This window comes from Balearica regulorum, chromosome 9 (assembly GCF_011004875.1).
Source record: "Balearica regulorum gibbericeps isolate bBalReg1 chromosome 9, bBalReg1.pri, whole genome shotgun sequence".
Lineage (NCBI taxonomy): Eukaryota > Metazoa > Chordata > Aves > Gruiformes > Gruidae > Balearica > Balearica regulorum.
Window position 1 is genome coordinate 15,160,536 of NC_046192.1, and position 20,281 is coordinate 15,180,816.

Here is a 20,281-nt window from a genome sequence, read left to right on the forward strand (position 1 = left end):
AAACCAGCATAAAATTACCTGTTGCTTATTTGTTAAGAGCATTTTTGATTAGTTTAATCATGAAATCAAGTTAGTGTAGAATTATAATCCTTCACTGATCCTGACATGCTCATGTCTGCAATTTAAGCTTTGTGGAGCAAATAAGCAGCCCCTTCAATACCAGTGTTTTACAGTGATTTTTTTTTTCTTTGATCAATTTTGTAAAATTTTCTTTTTTTCTTTCTTTTTCTTTTAGCTGAAGAAAAAAGATATATTGCTGAATTCATGGGATGGTAAACTGACTGCTCTATAATTCTCAAACCCGCTGACCCAGTAAGCATGTTTATTTTAAATGCACCTGAAACTAACACTCCAAAACTGGTCTTCATTTATACTTTGAGTATCGGTTCATTATCTAAACTTCCAGAGAGCTAAGCTTTCAACATAATGATTTTTCATAAGACATAATTTTCTAATTGTATTACATAAATGGTAAGGCAATCATTACTTTATATAGTAAAAGATAACAGTACAGTTACCACTAACTTGGTGCTGACACAGCACTTCTGAATCAGACATTTTAACATCATTAGCAGTATACTTTTTCACAATTTAAGAAATGAGAAAAAGGCCAAAGTGACTTCTGAATTAGGTCCAATAGCACTGTGTTCAAAACCCACATTTTATTATTCCTTCAGTTACATTTTTATTCAATAAATACCTAGTTTTCATAGAATACATCATGCCAAGTCATAGGTGAGCAGCACAGAGGAGTTGGAACTAAACCTATAGGAACATCACACTAAAAGAGATGAACGCTGGGCCACTGGATGCTACATTTTGCAACGTTTACATTACACAGAAGTTTCAAACAGTGATCTCTAGGTAAATGCAATAGTTCTTTCTTTTTTGTTGTTTTGGGGTTTTTTTGTTTGTTTGGGGTTTTTTTTTGTTTGTTTGTTTGTTTGTTTTTTTTACAAAGAGGGATTTAACACAAGTACAGACTTATTTCACTTGCTATACAACCTAAGGACTCTGCCTTCAGAATTGCACAAATGTACATTTCTGAAGTTATCTTCAAAGAATGATGATGACAAGCCATTTTTTCATTTTTCTGTTCTTAAACACTCATTTGCAGGAAGCAATTTAAAACAGAAGATTCCCAAACGTTCAGCTAGATCACGTTGAAATATTTAACCTTTCAACACCATTTTATGAATAGCTTTACATTAACTTTTTGTCCACTTGACTAAATATTTTATGTCTGAACATTTGGGGAACATCGTACTAAATTTTGTATTGTTTCCTCTGAGAGAAAACAGAAACAATAGCTGTTGGAAAATGTTCAGATTCTTCTCTTTTAATTGCCACACATCAAAATCAATAGCCTTTTCAAAAGGGAAAAATAAACCTAGGTCAATTTTTCAATGTACATAATCAGAGAACTGCAAAACAAACTATTTCAGGCCTAATATCTTCTTCCATAGAAGTGTATCCAGATCGTTTGTGGCAAAACGTGGGCACAAAAATATGGTGGTGATTAATCACCAGGCACCTATAATACAGAGCCTATATCATGCTTAAATTTGTCAGAAGTGACATTTCTATGGAAAAACTGAAAAGCAGTAAAAGAAAGACTGCTTACTATTTTTACTATACTGAATGATAGAAATCAAGTGGTAGAACCTTATGCATAACATTCTTATAAAAGTGATTTTGGTCTTACAGTAGCTATTAGAAAAATGACATTAATTATATTTTTCCTTTTTTAGTTAAGCAGCTTGGACAAATTGGAATTGTACGGAGTATCTTTCTACATTTCACACGTACTCCATCAGGTTACTTTGTACCTATGGTGAAGGGAGGAGTTAACAAGGATATCAGAGTCTGTGCAATCCCAGAAATGAAATGTAATCGGCTATGATTCAAGAGTAACAACATATTAGGAAAGAATGGGTAAAAGGAGCAACTGTTGACCTTATTTCCTGAGCCAAACCTTTTAAGGTGTCAGTGAAGAGGAGTCTGTACTTTCACTTGAAAGCACTACAAGAATTGCTTGGATGATGTCTCTCAAGAGTTTAGGAGTTTAACAAAATCCACAACTTCCTCTCAAGATCTCAATACCATGGTTTTAAATCTGTACCAGAGCAACCAGAGAATGCGTCAGCACAGAACATAACAAATACAAATGGCGTTACTTAGAAGGGCGTTTTAATGTACATACAAGTACTAAAACTTTATGTCAAACTCCCAGGATCATTTGCAGGCAAGAAAATGACAACAGATAAAATCATTTTATGAATATGATCCAGCTCTACCATACAAGACAGATGCCAAAAATAAAAGCTTTTTTTCCTTTCAGGAAAAAAAACCCCAACTTAAATGTACAACTTCAGCAAGCTCCCAAGCTATCCCATTGACACACAAGTCAGATTCTTCTGTCATGTGCATGTAGCTTCAAAAATTAAATGAGCAGGTGGATTTTAACTGAATTTCTCAATCCCATGAGACATTATTTTCTTTTTCCTCCAACATTTCAGGATGCTCCCCAAAAAATAGGAAAGAGAATGGGACACAAAAGCCATTTCTATTCAGTCTTCTTTGTGCAAGGTATCCTGGAAAAGGCTGCATTCTTGTGTAAAGTTGCTGTTGAAACAGAAAGGGGATTATTTTAAAGGTGCGCAAACATATGACAGCACTTAAGCTTGTGTTTTTGAGAATTACTGTAGAAGAAAGAAATTTGGAAATCAGCTGCATGCAAATATTTTTGCTAACAATACACAGTGCCTTTGAGGAAAAAAAGAACCAAAAAATGCTTTTATGACAAGAAAAGTGTTCCCTTAATTTTGATTCCAGCTAGTTATGCCTTCTTTCTCTTAACACACATAAAAATAATGAACCGAGAATAATCAAATAGCCTACAGTGTTTCATAATATCTGCATAACTAGTCAGCAATTGTATTTCTACTAAGTTTCCTATCTGCTTGTAGTGTAAAAGCTGAAAGTATAGTTCTGCAGATTAGAAGCAAGAAGCAGCAGCAGGTAGGCACTGGAATAAAACAAAAAGGAATTTTCACAAAGTCTGTATGAAAATGTGTGCATCTGAAAGAGATGGATAATCATTTTATACTGAACAATGAGAAAATTCCAGCAATCTTTTTATCATCTAAACATGATTACCTGCTTGAACAATCTATTTCTCTTGATGGAGGGCTTCTATGAAGGCTTCAAGTTTTTCCTGGATTTCCCGAACTTTTTCTGGAGAAATTAAAAAGATCACCGTTCAAATACCTAATACTTAAGTGAGGACATGCCCAGAAAGAAAAAAAAAAAACCCACTACGAAACCAAAACCACAAAAAACCCTCTGCAAACATGAACAAAAACTAATGCTATCATCAATATTGCCCTATGCATTTAGTTTCTTAATTACTAAGATTTAGAACATTTTTTCTACATCAGAAAAAATGAAACCCTGTCCCATTTCAAGAATTTCTACAAACATTTTATGATTATCATGCTAGTTTAATAATTCAAAAATTTACTAAAGCAATCCAATAGTAGAAACATTGTATTTAAAACCCCTGAAATTTCCATTAGATCATGCACAGCAGAACTACTATACACCTGCTACATGTAGGGAGTTGTTATCTTTTAACTAATGCCCACCAATCCCTTTCTCTGTTAACTAAATATCTTTATTCTCCACAGAAAGTGGAGACACACAAACACTACTACTCATTCTAAAAAGAGTGAAAGCCAGTGCCCTTTCAGCAGGGAGAATTTCAGGGAACCAAAGTCAGCACTCAAGACACCTATTCAAAAGGGCATGCACGATGTTAAGAATGTTTAAAACTTGCACTTTATTTCCTTGTACTTCAGTAATAACCAGATGGATGTGGGCAGAATCTTATTTTATATGAATACTAAAGCTGGGAGTTTATTTCTCTGCAAAAACATGACTTGAGCACAACTACAAATAGTTACTAAGAATGAAAAGGCAACCAACACTGGGAAAAATTTAGGGGTTTAGGCATTTTTCCACTCTTTTCTTAATTCCATACAACACTTGTCATCATATAACCTATTTGATTTATTAAATTGCTTATGAAGCAAGATTTAGAACATAGCTGGAATCCAAAGCCTGCGAGATTTCCTGCTTCTCTCTCACCACATCCTCATTTGAAGCTCCTTCTGTGTATGATTATAGCTATGAAACACACACACTTCAGAAGTATGAAGGAACAGGAGGAAAGCAGTAGGACAGACAAAAATAAGTTAGATGAGCATAAACACAATTTTTTTTTAATTTCAAGCTAAAAATACTATCAGATTAAAGCCGTATGTTCCCTTGTATGAGATACAAGGTTTGAACTTTTTTTAAAAAAAATCTTTTATTAATGTTTTCTTCTCTTTAGCAATACCATATGTCATAAGCTTGCTTTCCTGAGCTGAAATAACAGCAAAACAGAAAGAAAAATAAAACAATCAGCCTTAAATGGGATTCATAAGCATGAGTGGGGAACCCCCCCCCCAAAAAACAGACCTCTAAAGAGAATGCTCTAAGAACATTGCTAAGGGTACTAAAAGTTTCATCCAGTAACAAAGTGACAATCCCACACAGTTATGAAATCCATTTTAGAGTAATTATTATTATAATGATAATAATAGAACCTCAACAACCCCCTGTAGCCCTGTTCTAACAGAAATACAGAATTTTAGTTAGTATTTGAAATAAACCATGGAAAATAGCCTGCATGAGGATGAAGAAATCTCAAACTTATATCTTTATCATGCAATTCGTAGGTGACGAAGGGCAAACCACTTATACTTTCAATGCTTTGGTGTCCACTTCCCCAGTGGTGCTTATCTACACACACAGATGTACAGTGGGGCTGAATCATGCTTTGGGTCCTAAAGAAAACACCAAAGAACCTTCTTGAATTTCAGCTTATTTGTTCATTTGGGTTTTTTTTTTTTTAAAGTACTTTGATATTAAATGAAGATTACATACAGTCAGTGTGAGGGCAAAAGCTGTATCTTGGAAGTTAAGAAGCAGCAGTAGCTGATTTTTACTGGAGGAGTAAAAAAAAATAAATAATTTCCTTTATTCAGTTCAGCAGAGAGAATCTTTGAAAGCTGCTGTCAATGAAAAAAAAAGTAGTCCCATGATCACTTCTCCTTACTAAGCACATTCAAAGTGTTTTCATTACTACCTTTTTAAATAAAAACAGTATGTATTGTTTGCATGTCAGTATATAAACCTCTTGTGTAATGAAAACATTAATTCTGTGGCATTTATTTAGGCAACTACTTAGCTCAGCTTCCAATACTGATGCTCTATGTATGTTAACAAAATTAGCCTTTGAAGTAATGTCCTATTATCTTGCACAGAGTTGACATTTTTGGAAATTATTAATCCTGGACCTCACTCTCCAAAATGAGCAGCAGTTGCCAGTGATAATGGGAGATTAGATCTCACAACCCAGAAGATCTCTTCATGTTGTGCTTTCAAGAGCTTTATTTTTGATGTGGATTTTTTTTTTTTAATTGCTACATGCTTTCCCCAAGTATGTTCTTTATATTGATCAAGCCATTAGACTCAGTGAAAGCAGGCAAATTTAGCAGTCTTAAATGTAAATAGTTTTCCTTCTCAACCTCTTGCTAGTGAAATATTCCAGTCCTGAAAATTAACAGTAAACAGTATTAGCAAAAATCTGTAATTATTATTTCACCCTTAAAAAAGGTTTGTGCCAACAAAATCTATTTTAATTTTCTGATTAGGGCATATTAAAATAACAGGATAGCAAATATGTATTCCACCAGAATATACTGAATCAGCTGTGTTTGCTCAGAGAACAGACATACTAAAATTGCCTCCATATTATGAACACTTTATTAGTTTTTATACTTGGACTGAATTGAAATGATTGCTTAACTGTAATAATTATGAGCTCTTGAGGTAATTTAATACTTTGGAAAAACATGCTGGCTATTCCTAAAAAAGAACAGCTACAATGACTGCCAAAATAGCTGCAATTATTCATGCTATACCCTGTATTCTTAGCGGTAGTAAAGCCTTTTGCAGCAGCAGACCCCAGCCAACCTGTAACATTTTCCCACAAGCCTATTCTGTAGCACAGAGAAGCAGTCTGCTAAATTGGTTTACTTTTCAAATAGGCTAATGGCAGAGTTATGCATTTACACAACACACATCTTAATAAACCAGTAAACACAAATGCTCGGGCAGAACTCTTCTAATGAGCGCAGGTGCAGGGTCTGCAATTCTGGGATAACTGCCTGTAGTTTCATCAGCACTGTGTGACATTGCATTTGAAACAACAATTAATTGTTACAATGCAAGAATCAGATGTTACCCATCTTACCTGGCTTTTAGCAACTTGGTCTAGTGGAGGGTGCCCCTGCCCCTGGCAGGCGGGTTGGAACTATATCATCTTTAAGGTCCCTTCCAACCCAAACCAGTCTGTGATTCTGTAAGTTCTCTCCTGTGAAATGCACAAGCTGTGTACCCACATTTGCAGGGTTTTGATTGACACCTAGATCAAAATATTAGTGACTTAGGCTTGTAAATTATAGTACATTTTGTTTTGAGGGAGGTTTATCAACATGCCAAACCCAGAACATCATTTGGGTTTTGGATAAAAATGCTTACTATAGAAGTAAATTAAGGGATAGGCAAAGGCGACCTGTTGTTCTTTCTAGGTTTTGCAATATTGTGTTTTTCCATGTACAAGCCACAGATTAAAATCATGCAGCTTGCTAGCAAATTATACCACTGTTATACAATGCTCCAGTATCACAGAAAGGTGTTAAAGTACTACACTCTTATTATACGGTACTGCAGAAGTTTAAATATACACTATCGCTTACAGTGGATGCTAGAAAGATGAGGGGGTCTTTGGTAGTTTTAATGCAGACCTGAAGTTACAAATACATAATTCTTCCAGCACCTGTTAAACAGCGATCAAAAAATCAAATTAAATCAATGAAGAATAATTGTAACTAAACCCTTGTTTCCATCTTTAAAACAGTAAAATTCCCAGGTCTAGGGGCAATGAATAGCTATTCCACTTCCCATTTACCCCCTGTTTACCTAAAAGATAAGCTGGTTCATACATCAACTCATTCTGCCTCTTGATCTGGTCATGAATATTCCCATAATCCTCCCTCCATAGCCCATAAAACTTCACTGACAGAATGAGGAAATTCTTTATTCAGGCATCTTGAGATCCTCATTCATGCTCAGCCTCTCCTTATCTCCATATGAAATGATAATGCTACCCACTCATTTTCTTTTCATTAATCCTGTGATCCTAAATCTAAAGGCTCAAAACCAGACTAATTGATCTGTAATGAGGATTTGGATACACTGTGAACACAGAAAGACGTAGCCACAGATAAAGTTTGCTTTTCCTAATATCATAAGCTGGTCAGAAGGGAAACCCCTGAAATATTCAGTCTTACAAGAAGTGCTTGCTTACTGATTGCTGCCTTAGATAGTTTAGCTGTTTCATTTTAGTAGTTATTTCCCAGCTTCTGCACTGTTAATTAAAGATAAGCTTGGCTAAGTTATCAAACAAATCTCCTGAGGTAAGGCCAAATAATCTCAAAATAATATTAAGCACAAATTACAAAAGCAAAGTACATTACTGATTTATTTCAACCATGCTCTAGGTAGCAAGAAAATGTTTTCTAGATATTTTTCAACTGCATTAATTGGTTTAATAGAAGATGTGGCCTCTGCCCACAAAACCCGTCTTTTTTTGCTTCTGAGGATAAATGAAGTTTAAGACATTCAAATCATATATACTTACCTGTAAAAAACCAATGGTTTTAGCACAGAATTTTAAAGATGTTCATGTCTGTCCGTGCCACAACAGGGAGAAAACTACATGAGAATTTTAGGCAAATAAAAAAGCATTCCCTTCCCCTGTTTACAAGTTTGCCTGTATGACATCAAATTTCAGTTGCAGCATCAAGAAAAATTGTAAAATCTTTCTGGACACAGATCCACCTTTATTTTGTACTTTGATGAAACTTATAGCATTAAACCGCCACAATAAAAATGTGTTAATACCTCATTATAAATCTTCCTGTTCTACATTAAAGTGATTTCTAACTCCAACTAATGTTTACATGGCTTTGATATTTGAAAGCTCATGGTAGTTACTCCTTTTGCTCTGGATTGTGCTTAGACTTTATTTTCCTCTTCCCCCCCCCCCTTTTTTTTTAATCTTCCTTCCTTTCTTAATCCCTTCCTTGCCTATAAACATTCTCACTGCTTGCTGTGCTACTTCTGTGTTATGGTTAATTAACCATAGAAGCAGAAATGTTGTATTTACTGCTGTGAATGCATCATCTTTCCTCCAATAAAAAGGAAAGCCCAGTCTGTAGTCCTATTTCATCAGAATGCCCAGAAGCGCACCATTAAAAACTGGAAATGTCAATCTACCACAGTTTCCTATTGAAAGTTGAATTTTAGCTTAGGGCTACCTAGGACACAAACCCCATAGTTGTATACAACCCCCTCTGAACAGTCAGGTGGAGAAGGAAAAGGAGGGAAAATCATCGTTTCCGAGCTCAGCCTTCTGTACCACATTCCTGGATTTTCTAAGGGCCATGCAAAAGCTTTACTTCTTGTTGAAAGACTATGAGGCAGCACACTCACAGTCACTCCAAATAATGCCCCAGAAAGCAGACTTTCCACCCACAGTTACAAGACCTGCATCAACATGCTTTCTCATGTCTCACACAACCACAGCCTAACAGCTACTATAATTTACTGATCATTGCAGGGTCATGTCCTGCTGAATTTTAGAAAATCCTTTGAAACTACCCATCACATTTTTTGCCAGTTTCCTCTTGTTCACATACCATATTTTCCTCTGGATGAGGCCAAAAGGAAAGCTAAAGTTTTAAGGGGGGGGCAAGGGAAAAAAAGGCAAAACCACCCAGGCTGCCCTTAAAGAGACAGAACATCATTTATCAGCTGCAAAGACAGATTTATAAGTAGAGGGCCCCCTCTGTTCCTTTAAGGCTGCAAAACAGATGGGAAGTGAATGGACAGTCAAAGGGTCAAGAAAACACATGGGAGGTGCTGCTTGTCTGCTGTATGTATGTTCCCAGCATAAGAAAGAGGTCAAGATTGTAACTGCATGGCTGGGTGCTGGAAAGGCCTTTTCTTTAAGCTATTACAAAGACAAACGCTGTTCCTCATCCTGCTGTCAAACTGCTATAAATATTGGTTTGTAAAGAGAGTTTCAGCAGCTAAAAGTTTTTTTAAAAAGGCTGAGCAGGAGGATGAATCATGTGAATGATTCTTAAACAATTAGCTCAGTGTAATAAAAGCACTGCAGAACCCTGCAAAGTTTAAATGGAATTTATAATAGTTCATGTAGTAAATCCATGAATCATTAAAAATATACAGCCTTTAAAATGCAAGCTTGCATAAAACAGCTAGCATACTCTTTAGTTACTAGTAGTTAGACTGAACGAAGATGCTAAATGATGCTGCATTGTAGTAGCTTTCCTTTATTGTTACAAAATATTTCTTATAAATATTGCAATCGATAATGAGATTTGATTTTGCAGCCAGTTTAATTAAGTTCTTTCTATAAATTCTGATTTCAAAGTATGCTCACTAGAATGGAATAATTATGATACAAAAATGTGGTGAATACATTTATAAATCATACATATAAAAGGCTTCCCCTCTTAGACATATAAAGCTAGACATCCAACACTATATTCACCAGAGTTACTGACAACCTTTTTTAAGGCAACTTGCCTTAAATCCCTTTGCCATCCTGAGATAAAAGGTATTTTAATCTGAGCAACATCTAGAATACTTGCACTCCAGTTATCAGTTCCAGAAAGAATGAGAAGGACAGGGACATGCTTTAACTATCCAAGTGCAGCAGATGAGATGCTTTCATTATTAAATAGACAAAGATAGTATTTCAGTGTCCTCTCAGAAATATTTATTTTAAACCCTAGAACAAGACAAGACGCTAAGCATATTAGTATCACTTAAAATCTCCAAGAGTCAGTCAACATACGAGTTCATCAACAACTGCCTGCTGGTGACCTGGTTGAAAATTTCCTTTTGTATGGCATTAACAGGAGAAAACATCAATTAACCTGTTTCCTACAAAGGCATACATATATATATGTGTGTGTGTGTGTGTGTGTACATTTTTTCTCTTCCTTGTTGTAGGTCAATCCATCTCTAAAATGGGAAAAGACCACCTCCAGATAGTATATTTAGCCTACTGTAGAAACACAAAATCTTAGTCTTAAGAAGTCATTTTAGACAGGGAAAAAAAAAAAAAAATCACAGCTACCATCACTGAAGTCACTTTTGTTGCAAGTATTAATATCATTAATTATTAATCCCTGCATATCATATCTGAGTAAAGCTATCAGCTGTCTGTACTAAACAGTATCACCTTTATTTCAGACTAAAGATAACCAAGCAGCAGCAGACAGCTTATCTAAAAACACTTCAGCTAATTTTACAAGGTATAGAGCGTTGGAGTGTTATTTTAGCGTTAATAATAATGCTTTTTAGCACCAGAAACAGCAAGTGTGCATTGTGCTGATAAAATTGTAGATTACTAATCAATCAATGTCTTGATCTATAGTTGCCTCAGATTCACAAGCGAGACCTCCGCAGCTTAATGAAACAGCTTCAACAACAAATTCCGCCCCCCCCTCCTCAGTCGAAGAGCACAGAACAGAAGCCAACTTGTATTGGCTTGGAGCGGTCCCTGGGGCTCCTCAGGCTGGCAAGCACCAAGTCTTTCTGCGTCTCACAGAGCACACGAGAACAGAGGTAGGGGCTGAAGCAAAACTGACAATAATGCAGACTACTGACTTTATACAAGGTATGTTTCTATGGGCTATTACATATCAGTCCTACTTGTCTACAGAAAAGAAACTAAGTATCACCAAATCATGATGAAAGATCACAAACTAGTATACATTTCTATACTGTTATTAAGGTTAGCTTAACGCACAAATGATTATTAATTTATATTAAGCTGCAAGTTTATGAGAGTCACGGTATCTGCAATAGCAATGTAGGACACGGGCACCTTTCAAGTCCTCTGTCTACCTTAGATTTTTTTTAATTAAAACTGCTTTAATAACTCAGTCTTTCAACAGAACTTAGCTGTGCTGCTTACTGGACAGCTAGAAGGAGCTTAGTAGCACAATGACAAAGCAACCTCATAAAGCAGACACATTTTGAATCAGATTTACAGACACAAAGATTTCATTTCAAAATCAGAACTGTTAAGCTACAATGAATCACAACATGATGATGCTCATTATTTTGAGTGGAAATAGGTGAAAAGTATAAACGCAAACCAGAAATATATCACTGGATCATTGGGTAATAAATAAATAAACTTTTTCTTATGTAGAAAGGACATATACAGCTGTAAAGGTAAATTACTTATGTAATGGCTACTGTAACCTTAAGGCTATAAAACTGTAAAGAGATTTTAACATGAGAAATAATTGATATATGTTGTTTCTACATCCAAAATAAAGCATGCTCATTAGTTAGCATATAAGCATATTATCTAGCTATCAGGACTATTTATGTGAAAGTCTCTCTAAAATATGTCAGAAATGAAATGGTGATGAGATAATTTTTTATAACATAATAAACTACATTTTTGACAGTCAGAAACTTAAATCATCATGCCCTGAAGTTAAATAGGTCGTTCTATTATTTTTTCTTAGTTTGTTATCATTCCTAGCTGAAAATATTTCCTTCCCTTTTGTTTTTATATAGACTTCCAAATTGGAAGTGGAGTCCACTACAACATTAACAACGTGCAACATACATCACGCTGACTTCTCCAGCTCTCCGACGTGAATGTTGCACTCCACAGTTCCATACTAGTTCAAAACAAGTACATAGATTGGTAAGCTTGAAAGTTTGCATTTAAACAAATAATAATCTCTCCATGATAAGTACTTATTTAAATTTTGATTAATAGGCATATTAATTCATAAGCAACCAGTACTAAAAAGAAAATAGCATCCAATCAGATGTTTTGATCCTGGCATCATTAAGGAAATTGTAGGAAAAAAATCAATTTGGCAGACCAGAGCAGAATGACCCTCAAGTACAAGAGACATGGGTCTAGGGTAAGATTAACAGGCATTAAATACGTCATTACTCATGTAGCAGTTTATCATTATTTTTCAATGTCAGCTTTAAGTGATAGGCTTCGCTTAGTCAGTGACAAACGTGCTGAACTTTGTAAGGATCCGTTTTAGAACCTGGACATCAGTGCCTAACTCTTCATCAATAACTTTAAGAAATCACAGCAGACAGACTTTGGTCATCTGGGATTCTTAAGTTAAAGTAAACCATCACTCCATCACAGGAGGTTTACAAGTGATGTATGTTCTCCCTCGAGGATTACTTCCCTCTCTGAGAAGATGCAGCTTTTTAAAGCACTTTCCGCCATGACACAAAGCAGGAACTACCTTATCTGCACTTTGAAACAGATCGTCCTATACATTCTTCTGGTTTTAATTCATTAGTTTTGCGCAGCTGCCCAAAACTCAGGGCGGGGGATGACACACCAAAAAAACACCCATAAACATTTAACCAATGTCTTTCATGTCAAAGCACACTTGCTTGGGTTAATTTCATAAGTTATCTACATGGAAATAAAAACATGATAATCATGCAAACCCAATTAATTTGCATTCTAACAGAATACCAGAAAGTTAGCAAATCTACTAAAAATAATAGGATGCATTGTTGTGGACTTGATCATGTGCAAAGGTAGGGGAAACTGAAGACACAACCGCACAGACTGATTCCAAGCACATTGTCCTCTGACCTCCTGTGCCACGGAGCACCAGGACCTCTACAGAGCTCAAAGGGAGGACAGGAGTCATACTGCCACCAGCACACTGGTGACACCAGCACAAGCTTGAACTCATTAGACACAGATGGCTGACATGAGCACTTTGACCGATTGAGATTTGGGCAGAAATAAACCTGCTCTAAATGACAACCAGTCTCTGATAAGACTCAGGCCATATTAATGTCCTGAACCATTAAGGTAGTAGCTACCCCGCACATGCTTATCGGAAGCTGGAGATCTATTCGGTGATTCCTAGAGGGAAATGGCCACTCTGCTTTTGTCCAGTTAGAAGGCCACATCATCTCCTGGTGAAACCTTCTGCCAACTCAGGATCAGGCTATAACTGAGTGCTCCTTACTTGGGTGAATTGTCTCACAACTGTGAGGTGACCATATTCTTTCTTACGTAGCTTCTAAAACTCTAATATTTAGGCATCATGGAAGAAATAAGAGCACGAAACAGCCCTAACTCTGCAGATTCTAATAAAGTTACTCCTCCATTTGGATTTCCTAGGATACTTTACTCTTTTCCTTGTCTCTCTGAGCAGCAGGGGTGACATCTGGGCTCTACATTCAAATATCTTCAAAATTCTACCTTTTTTTTCTGCATCTTATAAACACCAAAAACCACATTTGGTTCTGAACAAGCACCTTAAGCACTGATTTCAGGACTACTAACCAATGCTTTTGGAGCTGTTTTGTCTACCTCTTATTTCTAGGGAAAATTACCTAAGATATACTTATTTGAGAGAAGGTCTTTCCCCCTACAGCTGAGCTTTTTCCCCTTATGAAATGCTGTGACCTTTTAGAAAAGTTGAAGCTCATAACAGAAGAGAAAATGGAAACAAAGACTTTAGAAAGTCAAGTCAAATCATGATTTTTAAGGAGCACATGCAAACAATGTCATGTAGGACAGAGGTCAAATCAAAATAGTGTTGATTAGTTTCATATAACATTTTTATTCTGCAGCTAACAGTAGTGAAAGAAAAAAAAAATAACCACAGTGCAAGTCATTATCTGCAAAGCACTGCTCACAGACTTTATCCGCAACTTTGCATAAATGCGTAATAAAAAAAAGACATGCTTAGATTTATATCACTTTGTTACATATAACAGACATGACAGAGCCCACTCAGCTTAGTCAAATACATCACAGGAATTCCAGATCCTGAGTCAGCAACTTGCATATGGAAGTAGCAACTTAGCTAATATTAGCTTTTTAACTCCATTAAAATGGTAAGTTTATTATATTCATAATGATATTAAATCATTCATGCTCAAAGTTTGCAAAAGGTTTACATTCAACACTAACGGATTCAACACAAGAGAAAAAGTTAAAAATTTAATGCAGTGAGCTTAAAACAATGATTTTAGATATAAAACTTGAAAGTATTTTACTGTAACACTGGTTTATTTAGTTTTTATATGTTTTAGTCTTTACAAGAAAATAATTAAGTTCTGCAAACTGTTGTATATTCATACCTTACAAACATATGACAGAATTTAAACAAATGGCCCTAAGCTATCTTTTCTTCATGTGAGGGCTCACTCAAAAAAGTTTCAAAAAGCTTTTGTGCAGAATGCAGTCTCAGCTAGCCCATGACACCTGTACAGGTGTCAATATTTCTGACAAATGAACTTGGAGGCTGACCCCTTCACATTCATACCTAGTAATTTCAGGATCAAGTTTCCACAGGCATTCCGCAAGGCCCTTCCCACCTGCTGCCAATTCCTCTCCCTGTGTAAATGCACATGGTTTTACTTATAATTTGGCCAAGTTCTGGTTTTCTTTTTTAACTTGTGAGGGAACAGGATATTGGATGAATAGTATGCTGACCTAGGAAAGATGTTTTGCATGTACTATCCTTATATGTATTTGTCTTGTGCACATAAAAGATCCCTTTGCAACATTCATAGTTTAGCTGTTCAAAAGGAATAAAGCAGAAAAAATAAGTGAAGATAGAGCATGTGTATTTCTTTGGGGTCTGTGAAATTTCATTTCTAGCAAAGTCAATGGCAAAGGTCCTGCTGACTGCCTGAAGATAGGATTCACCTTAAGTATTCAACATACATGGGCACCACCTAGCAAGTTTTAAATGCTACTGCAATATGAATATACTTAGGTTTAGGATAAGACACTAGAAGATCCCATTTCCTTTCTGAAATGATTAAAGCATTCAGTTTGTAACATTTTTTTAGTAAGAAAGATTAATAAACTAATACTTTCCATGCAGTTGCTAATGAGAAATGTGTAACTGAGGGGAAAATGACCGTCCCTTACAGTCTTCCTAAATTATATATCATGCAAACAAACAAAAAGCCCCAGAGAGTGGAAAACAAGAGGGACAAGGCTCTTGCCTCCCAGAAGAAAAACCTTAACATTCAAGAAACCACTGCCTAAGCCGTGCTCATGCATCAAAAAGCAAGAAAAAATAACCAGAGATGGGAGGCTTGGCACTAGCTCTGCTGGATGCTCATACTCCCCACTCCTCCTATAAAGGCCATTCATTGCCATCTTGTGTTGGAAAGTTGTACGGCAACTTCATTGCTGGACAAAGTTCACATTGCTGAGGAAGTTTGCTTTGGCCACTTACATAAAAAGAGCAAGTCCAGCAGAGTGGAATTCTAGAAACAATTAGGTAGTTCTGGGAAACATTTCATTGGGAGCTCAACATTAAAAAAAATTGCCATGTTAAAAAGTAGTTGACAGGAAGTTAAGATTTATCCACATGCTATCAATTTTGCATAGAACTATAGAGTATTTCTGCTGAAATTACTACTCTATCATTTGTGTTAAAAATAAAACAGTAGAAAAGGTTATTGATCTTGAAATCAAATTATTTCACCTACGTATTCTTTTTTTTTTTCCAGGAAAAAAAGAATTATTACTCAATACTGAAAAACACAATTAAAAAAATATGGTTCTAGGGAAGGTGTGACTTCAAATAATTGTCTTTTATAAATAAACATAGAATCACAGAATGACTTGGAAGGGACCTTAAAGATCATCCAGTTCCAACCCCCCTGCCATGGGCTGGGACACCCTCCACTAGACCACATAGCCCAAAGCCCCATCCAACCTGGCCTTGAACACTGCCAGGGATGGGGCATCCACAGCCTCTCTGGGCAACCTGTTCCAGTGCCTCACCACCCTCACAGTAAACCCACTTCAGCATTGCCATCAAAAACATCCTAAACCTCAGCAAATGCCAGTAGTTTTACCATTTTAACAAATTTTGCAGCAAAAAAAATTAAAATACATTTAAAATGTAAAGAACTTTCAGTAAGTTCAGAGGCATCCTGCATGAATGTTCGATGTCAGTCACTTCAGAAAAGTTACATAGGAATACAGGAGAAAATAGTACGAACTAGTAAATTGTAAAAGATTACCGATAGAATTAAAAGATACACACTGACTGATCCATCTTCTAAGGTATTGTAGAAACAAAGGGTAATTAATATTTAAAAAAAAGAGAAAGTGGAAAAGCTTTGTGTACAGCTACACACACTTGTGCATAAACACAGCCATAGGCATCTGAAGGGGCTAACTTGCCACCATTAGATAAGTAGATCTTCCCTCCAGCTACAAGCAGTGCCTTAAAGCCTGCAACACAAACAGGGCAGTCCTGACGAGGCATTTTTATGAGTAGAAATTCTCCTTTTAAAAGATTAACATTTACCATTATACTTTTAGCTCCCTCCACCCCATTTTACTTCTTAGAAAACCTAGCACATGGTATATTTAAGATACAGTATTTTACTATATGCTTAGTTAAATCAAAGTTGTGTGTAATATAAGTTTCAAATCAAGACATTTTGTCCTTCAGAAAGGAGCACAATTAAGATGCATGTGCCAACCAGACAGTAAATGTAATTCCTGTTGCTTATGAGGCTATCCAAGGTAGGGTGAAAGATCTGGGTATGTCCTTGATCTGACAGACAACTTTGGTGAAGAACTTCGATATAAATAATTCACCAGAGTTTTGAAGTAGGTTGTAAACAATTGCATTAAATCAGGTTCCTACCAATTACTGAATATGCCTGAAATACTCAACTGTCTCTACAGTTTCAAAAACACAGCATGTAAAATGACTAGGGCTCTGAACTGGCTGTTACTTCTCACAAAAGGACTTGGAGTTGTAGCAGATAGTCCGGTGCAGCCATCGGCTCATTGCTCAGCAGCAGGCAAATAAAAGGAAATGGACTACAAGGAACTACTGTAAAAAGACCAGATTAAAAACCAGAAAACATCATAATGCAACTGTATAAATCCACAGTGCAGACACATTTCAAATATTCTGCACAGTTCTGCTCTTTCATCTCAAAAAGGGTTTAGTAGAACTAAAAAAAGGGAAAAGAGTGACAAGGCTGATTGAAGCTATGAAACAATGTCCTTGCAAGGAGCAACTACACAGACAAGAACTTTTCAAGACAGGAAAAAGAAGAACAAGTGCAGGTAGCATAAACATCTGTGAAATCATGAGTGGCACAAAAAATGAATAGAGAAAGATTACTGAATGTTTTTCCACAGTGCAAGCACCAAGGAGAACCAAATGAAACTGGCAGGTGGCTCAAAAACAAACAAAAGGAAGTACTTTTTCACACAATGTGTAGTTAAACTCTGGAACTAATTGCCACAGGATGTTGCAGATGCCAAAGTTTACATGAGTTCAAAAAGCAATTAGAGAAATTCACAGGAGGAAAAAAAAACCCCATGAATGGCTATTAATCACAAAGATAGGAAATTAGGAAATCTTGGAACCACAGATTGTTAGATGCTGAAAGAGCATACCAGGCAAGTACTACTGTATGACTAACCTGTTCTTATGCTGCTCCCTAAATACCCACGCCTGCTCATTGCCAGGGACAGGACACTAGGATAAACCAATGACAGGCTTCTTTCAGTACAGGTATTCTTATGGATTGATTGCATTTTAGGACATTTTTGAAGTAACCTTTTCAAATTCAGCTATTCATCTTCTGCTCTGCCCCTTTTTGTATCTTATGATCCTTTCTTCCAGATGGTCTCTGGTCCTAGGGCTTCTTTAATTTCCACAAACTTAGTAACTGTTTACTGGTACAAGTATCATGATGATACTTATGATAGGCAGTACATGTACATTACATTTAGAGCCTTTTTTTGAAGAAAAAGTAACCTTCAGTACATTATAAAATACATAATTTGTTAAAAACAGTTCAAAAGAACTGTTTACAGTCTTTAAAATATCCAGAATAAAACCTGAGAAGTGAACAATGAGAAGCAGCATGACTTGGGGCCTAAACGTCATCAAGGAACACTCATATATAGGGTTAAAATACCATGCAAGGCTGTAGAACACAGATAACAAAGCCTGCTCAAATAATTTTTGAGTCTTATATGAGCTCTCATTACAAGACTGGGTCACCCATGTTAGAAACAGTTTGACATTAACCAGTATCCTAACCAGACAATAAAACACTTCCAGAGCTTCAGCATTAAAAGACTGATGTAAAAGAAGTGAGACAGTGTTGCCGTTCCATCAGCATCACAAGGAAGTGTCCCAACCTCAGGTATATAAATAATTTAGATTTACAAGTCCAGTTTCCAACCAGGAAGCAATCCTGGCCTCATATTTACAAATTTAGACTGGAAACTAAAAGATAGTTTGTAACCATTAAAGGAATGACATCCTGCAACATGTTTTCAGTACAAATAGTGAGTCCCAACAAGTTAACTGATTTAAAGATGGAGCTAAAGATATGTGAATGAGCTGGGTTATGTAAACACAGCTGCCTGGAATAGAGAGAGACTGGACTTCATGATTTCGGGAGATCCCTGCCATTCCATTCCTAATTAAAATACAAATACTTTATGAATGTGTGTTGTGGGAGTCAGGATTTTCTTTCCTTAAGTGGAGTCCTGATTATCACTAAACGCTGTAAGAAGGAAATTACTTGTATAGCCACATGAGAGTTCAATGCTCTATGCTATCAAAGTCTGTCTCAGGAGTATAAAAAAACCTGCACCACAGAAAAGCACTCTATTCACTAAGGGAAAGGCAAAGAAATCCCTTTTTCCTGTCATTTGCCCATAAAAAATTATAACCACTTAGCAATAAAAGCATGCAGAAAGTAGAGAGAACATTTCTGATTTTGACTACAGAGCTAAGCAGTGGTAGTTTTAAAACCTTCCCATAGGTACAATAAAACAGAACAAGCCATCATACATCATTTTGTACTGAATAATGATTATTTCCTTAGAAAAACATGCGTGCGATCTGTGACCTCCTGAATCTAAAAAAAATACAGTGCAGTGATGGTGTTTTTGCTACACAGCAATTTATGAAATGCATACTACAAACCTGAAGCATATATACTAATACACAGACACCTAGGATTATAAACACACTGGCAGGCTGCTCTTACAGGTCTAGTCTTAATCCCAGCTGTTTCTGCTTTGAAATGGGAGGTTATTCCTGACACTGGTGAGAAGCAAAATTGACTATGCAAAAATTCCGAAGTCGATTTCAGTGCAAAATAAAGACAAATTCACTTAAACATTAAGAATTTTCTAGTGCTCCTTTGTTTTGAAACACCCAATATTTAGGAATAAATCAAAATCACCAAGTTTCACTCTATGCCAGTATTTGCTCAGCTAAAAAAAATTAACATCTAGCTTCAAAGCAAGAAAGCAAGCAGTACTACTCCCTAATAACAGGGGGTAACTTCCTCATTAAATATCTGTGCCCCACTACGCAGGTTACCACTAGTTTTACCTCAACACATACATACATATACGAAAAAACCATATTATGGAAAACACATTCCATCCACTCTAGAAGAACAGCTACATGAATACAGGGTTTCAAAAACAACACAGGATGTTTGGAGAGAATTATGAACTTATAATAAAAATCATATAGTCATACCAGAGACCAGTCAAAAAACCCAGACAATTTGCCCTAGATTCACTAAAACTCCCACTCACAATTCCAAAATATTACAGCAACACTTTCTAAAGGACAACAAATACCATAACTGACTGGGATTTTAATAACAACACTTCCAATGTAACCAAACCAGCATGATCAAAAATAAATCCTTTGACTGTAAGCAAAACATTTGTTTTATATGATGTTTTAGATGTAAAATCCAGAAGACATAACTCATACTTAGGAAACTAATAGCAATTGAAGGCTTCTCTGTTCCACTGAACCCTGGATATCAGAACATTGCTAAATAGAAGAAGAAACACTGACCACAGCATTCATTTATTCTGAATTAAATATCCAAAATCATATTTTAAAAGAAAACTAGTTGTTACATCAAGCACAAAATAAAGATATAAGGTCGTCACCTGTGATCTCAAGATGGAGACATTTACATATCTACATGAACTTTATCACAA

At 36.0% G+C, this 20,281-nt stretch overlaps 1 protein-coding gene across 5 annotated transcripts in view; it reads right to left on the bottom strand.

The window, feature by feature from the left end:
• Window positions 1–2,173: 2,173 nt before the first annotated feature.
• OPA1 (OPA1 mitochondrial dynamin like GTPase) overlaps window positions 2,174–20,281 on the bottom strand; it is a 56,980-nt gene continuing 38,872 nt past the window's right edge. For all 5 annotated transcript variants that reach the window (XM_075761227.1, XM_075761228.1, XM_075761225.1 and 2 more), the window contains 2 exons: window positions 3,160–3,237; window positions 2,174–2,625 (listed from right to left, as the gene is read on the bottom strand). In XM_075761227.1, the coding sequence (XP_075617342.1) occupies window positions 3,173–3,237 (65 nt within the window). In that variant the 3' untranslated portion in view covers window positions 2,174–2,625; window positions 3,160–3,172. The remainder of the gene's footprint in view (window positions 2,626–3,159; window positions 3,238–20,281) is intronic.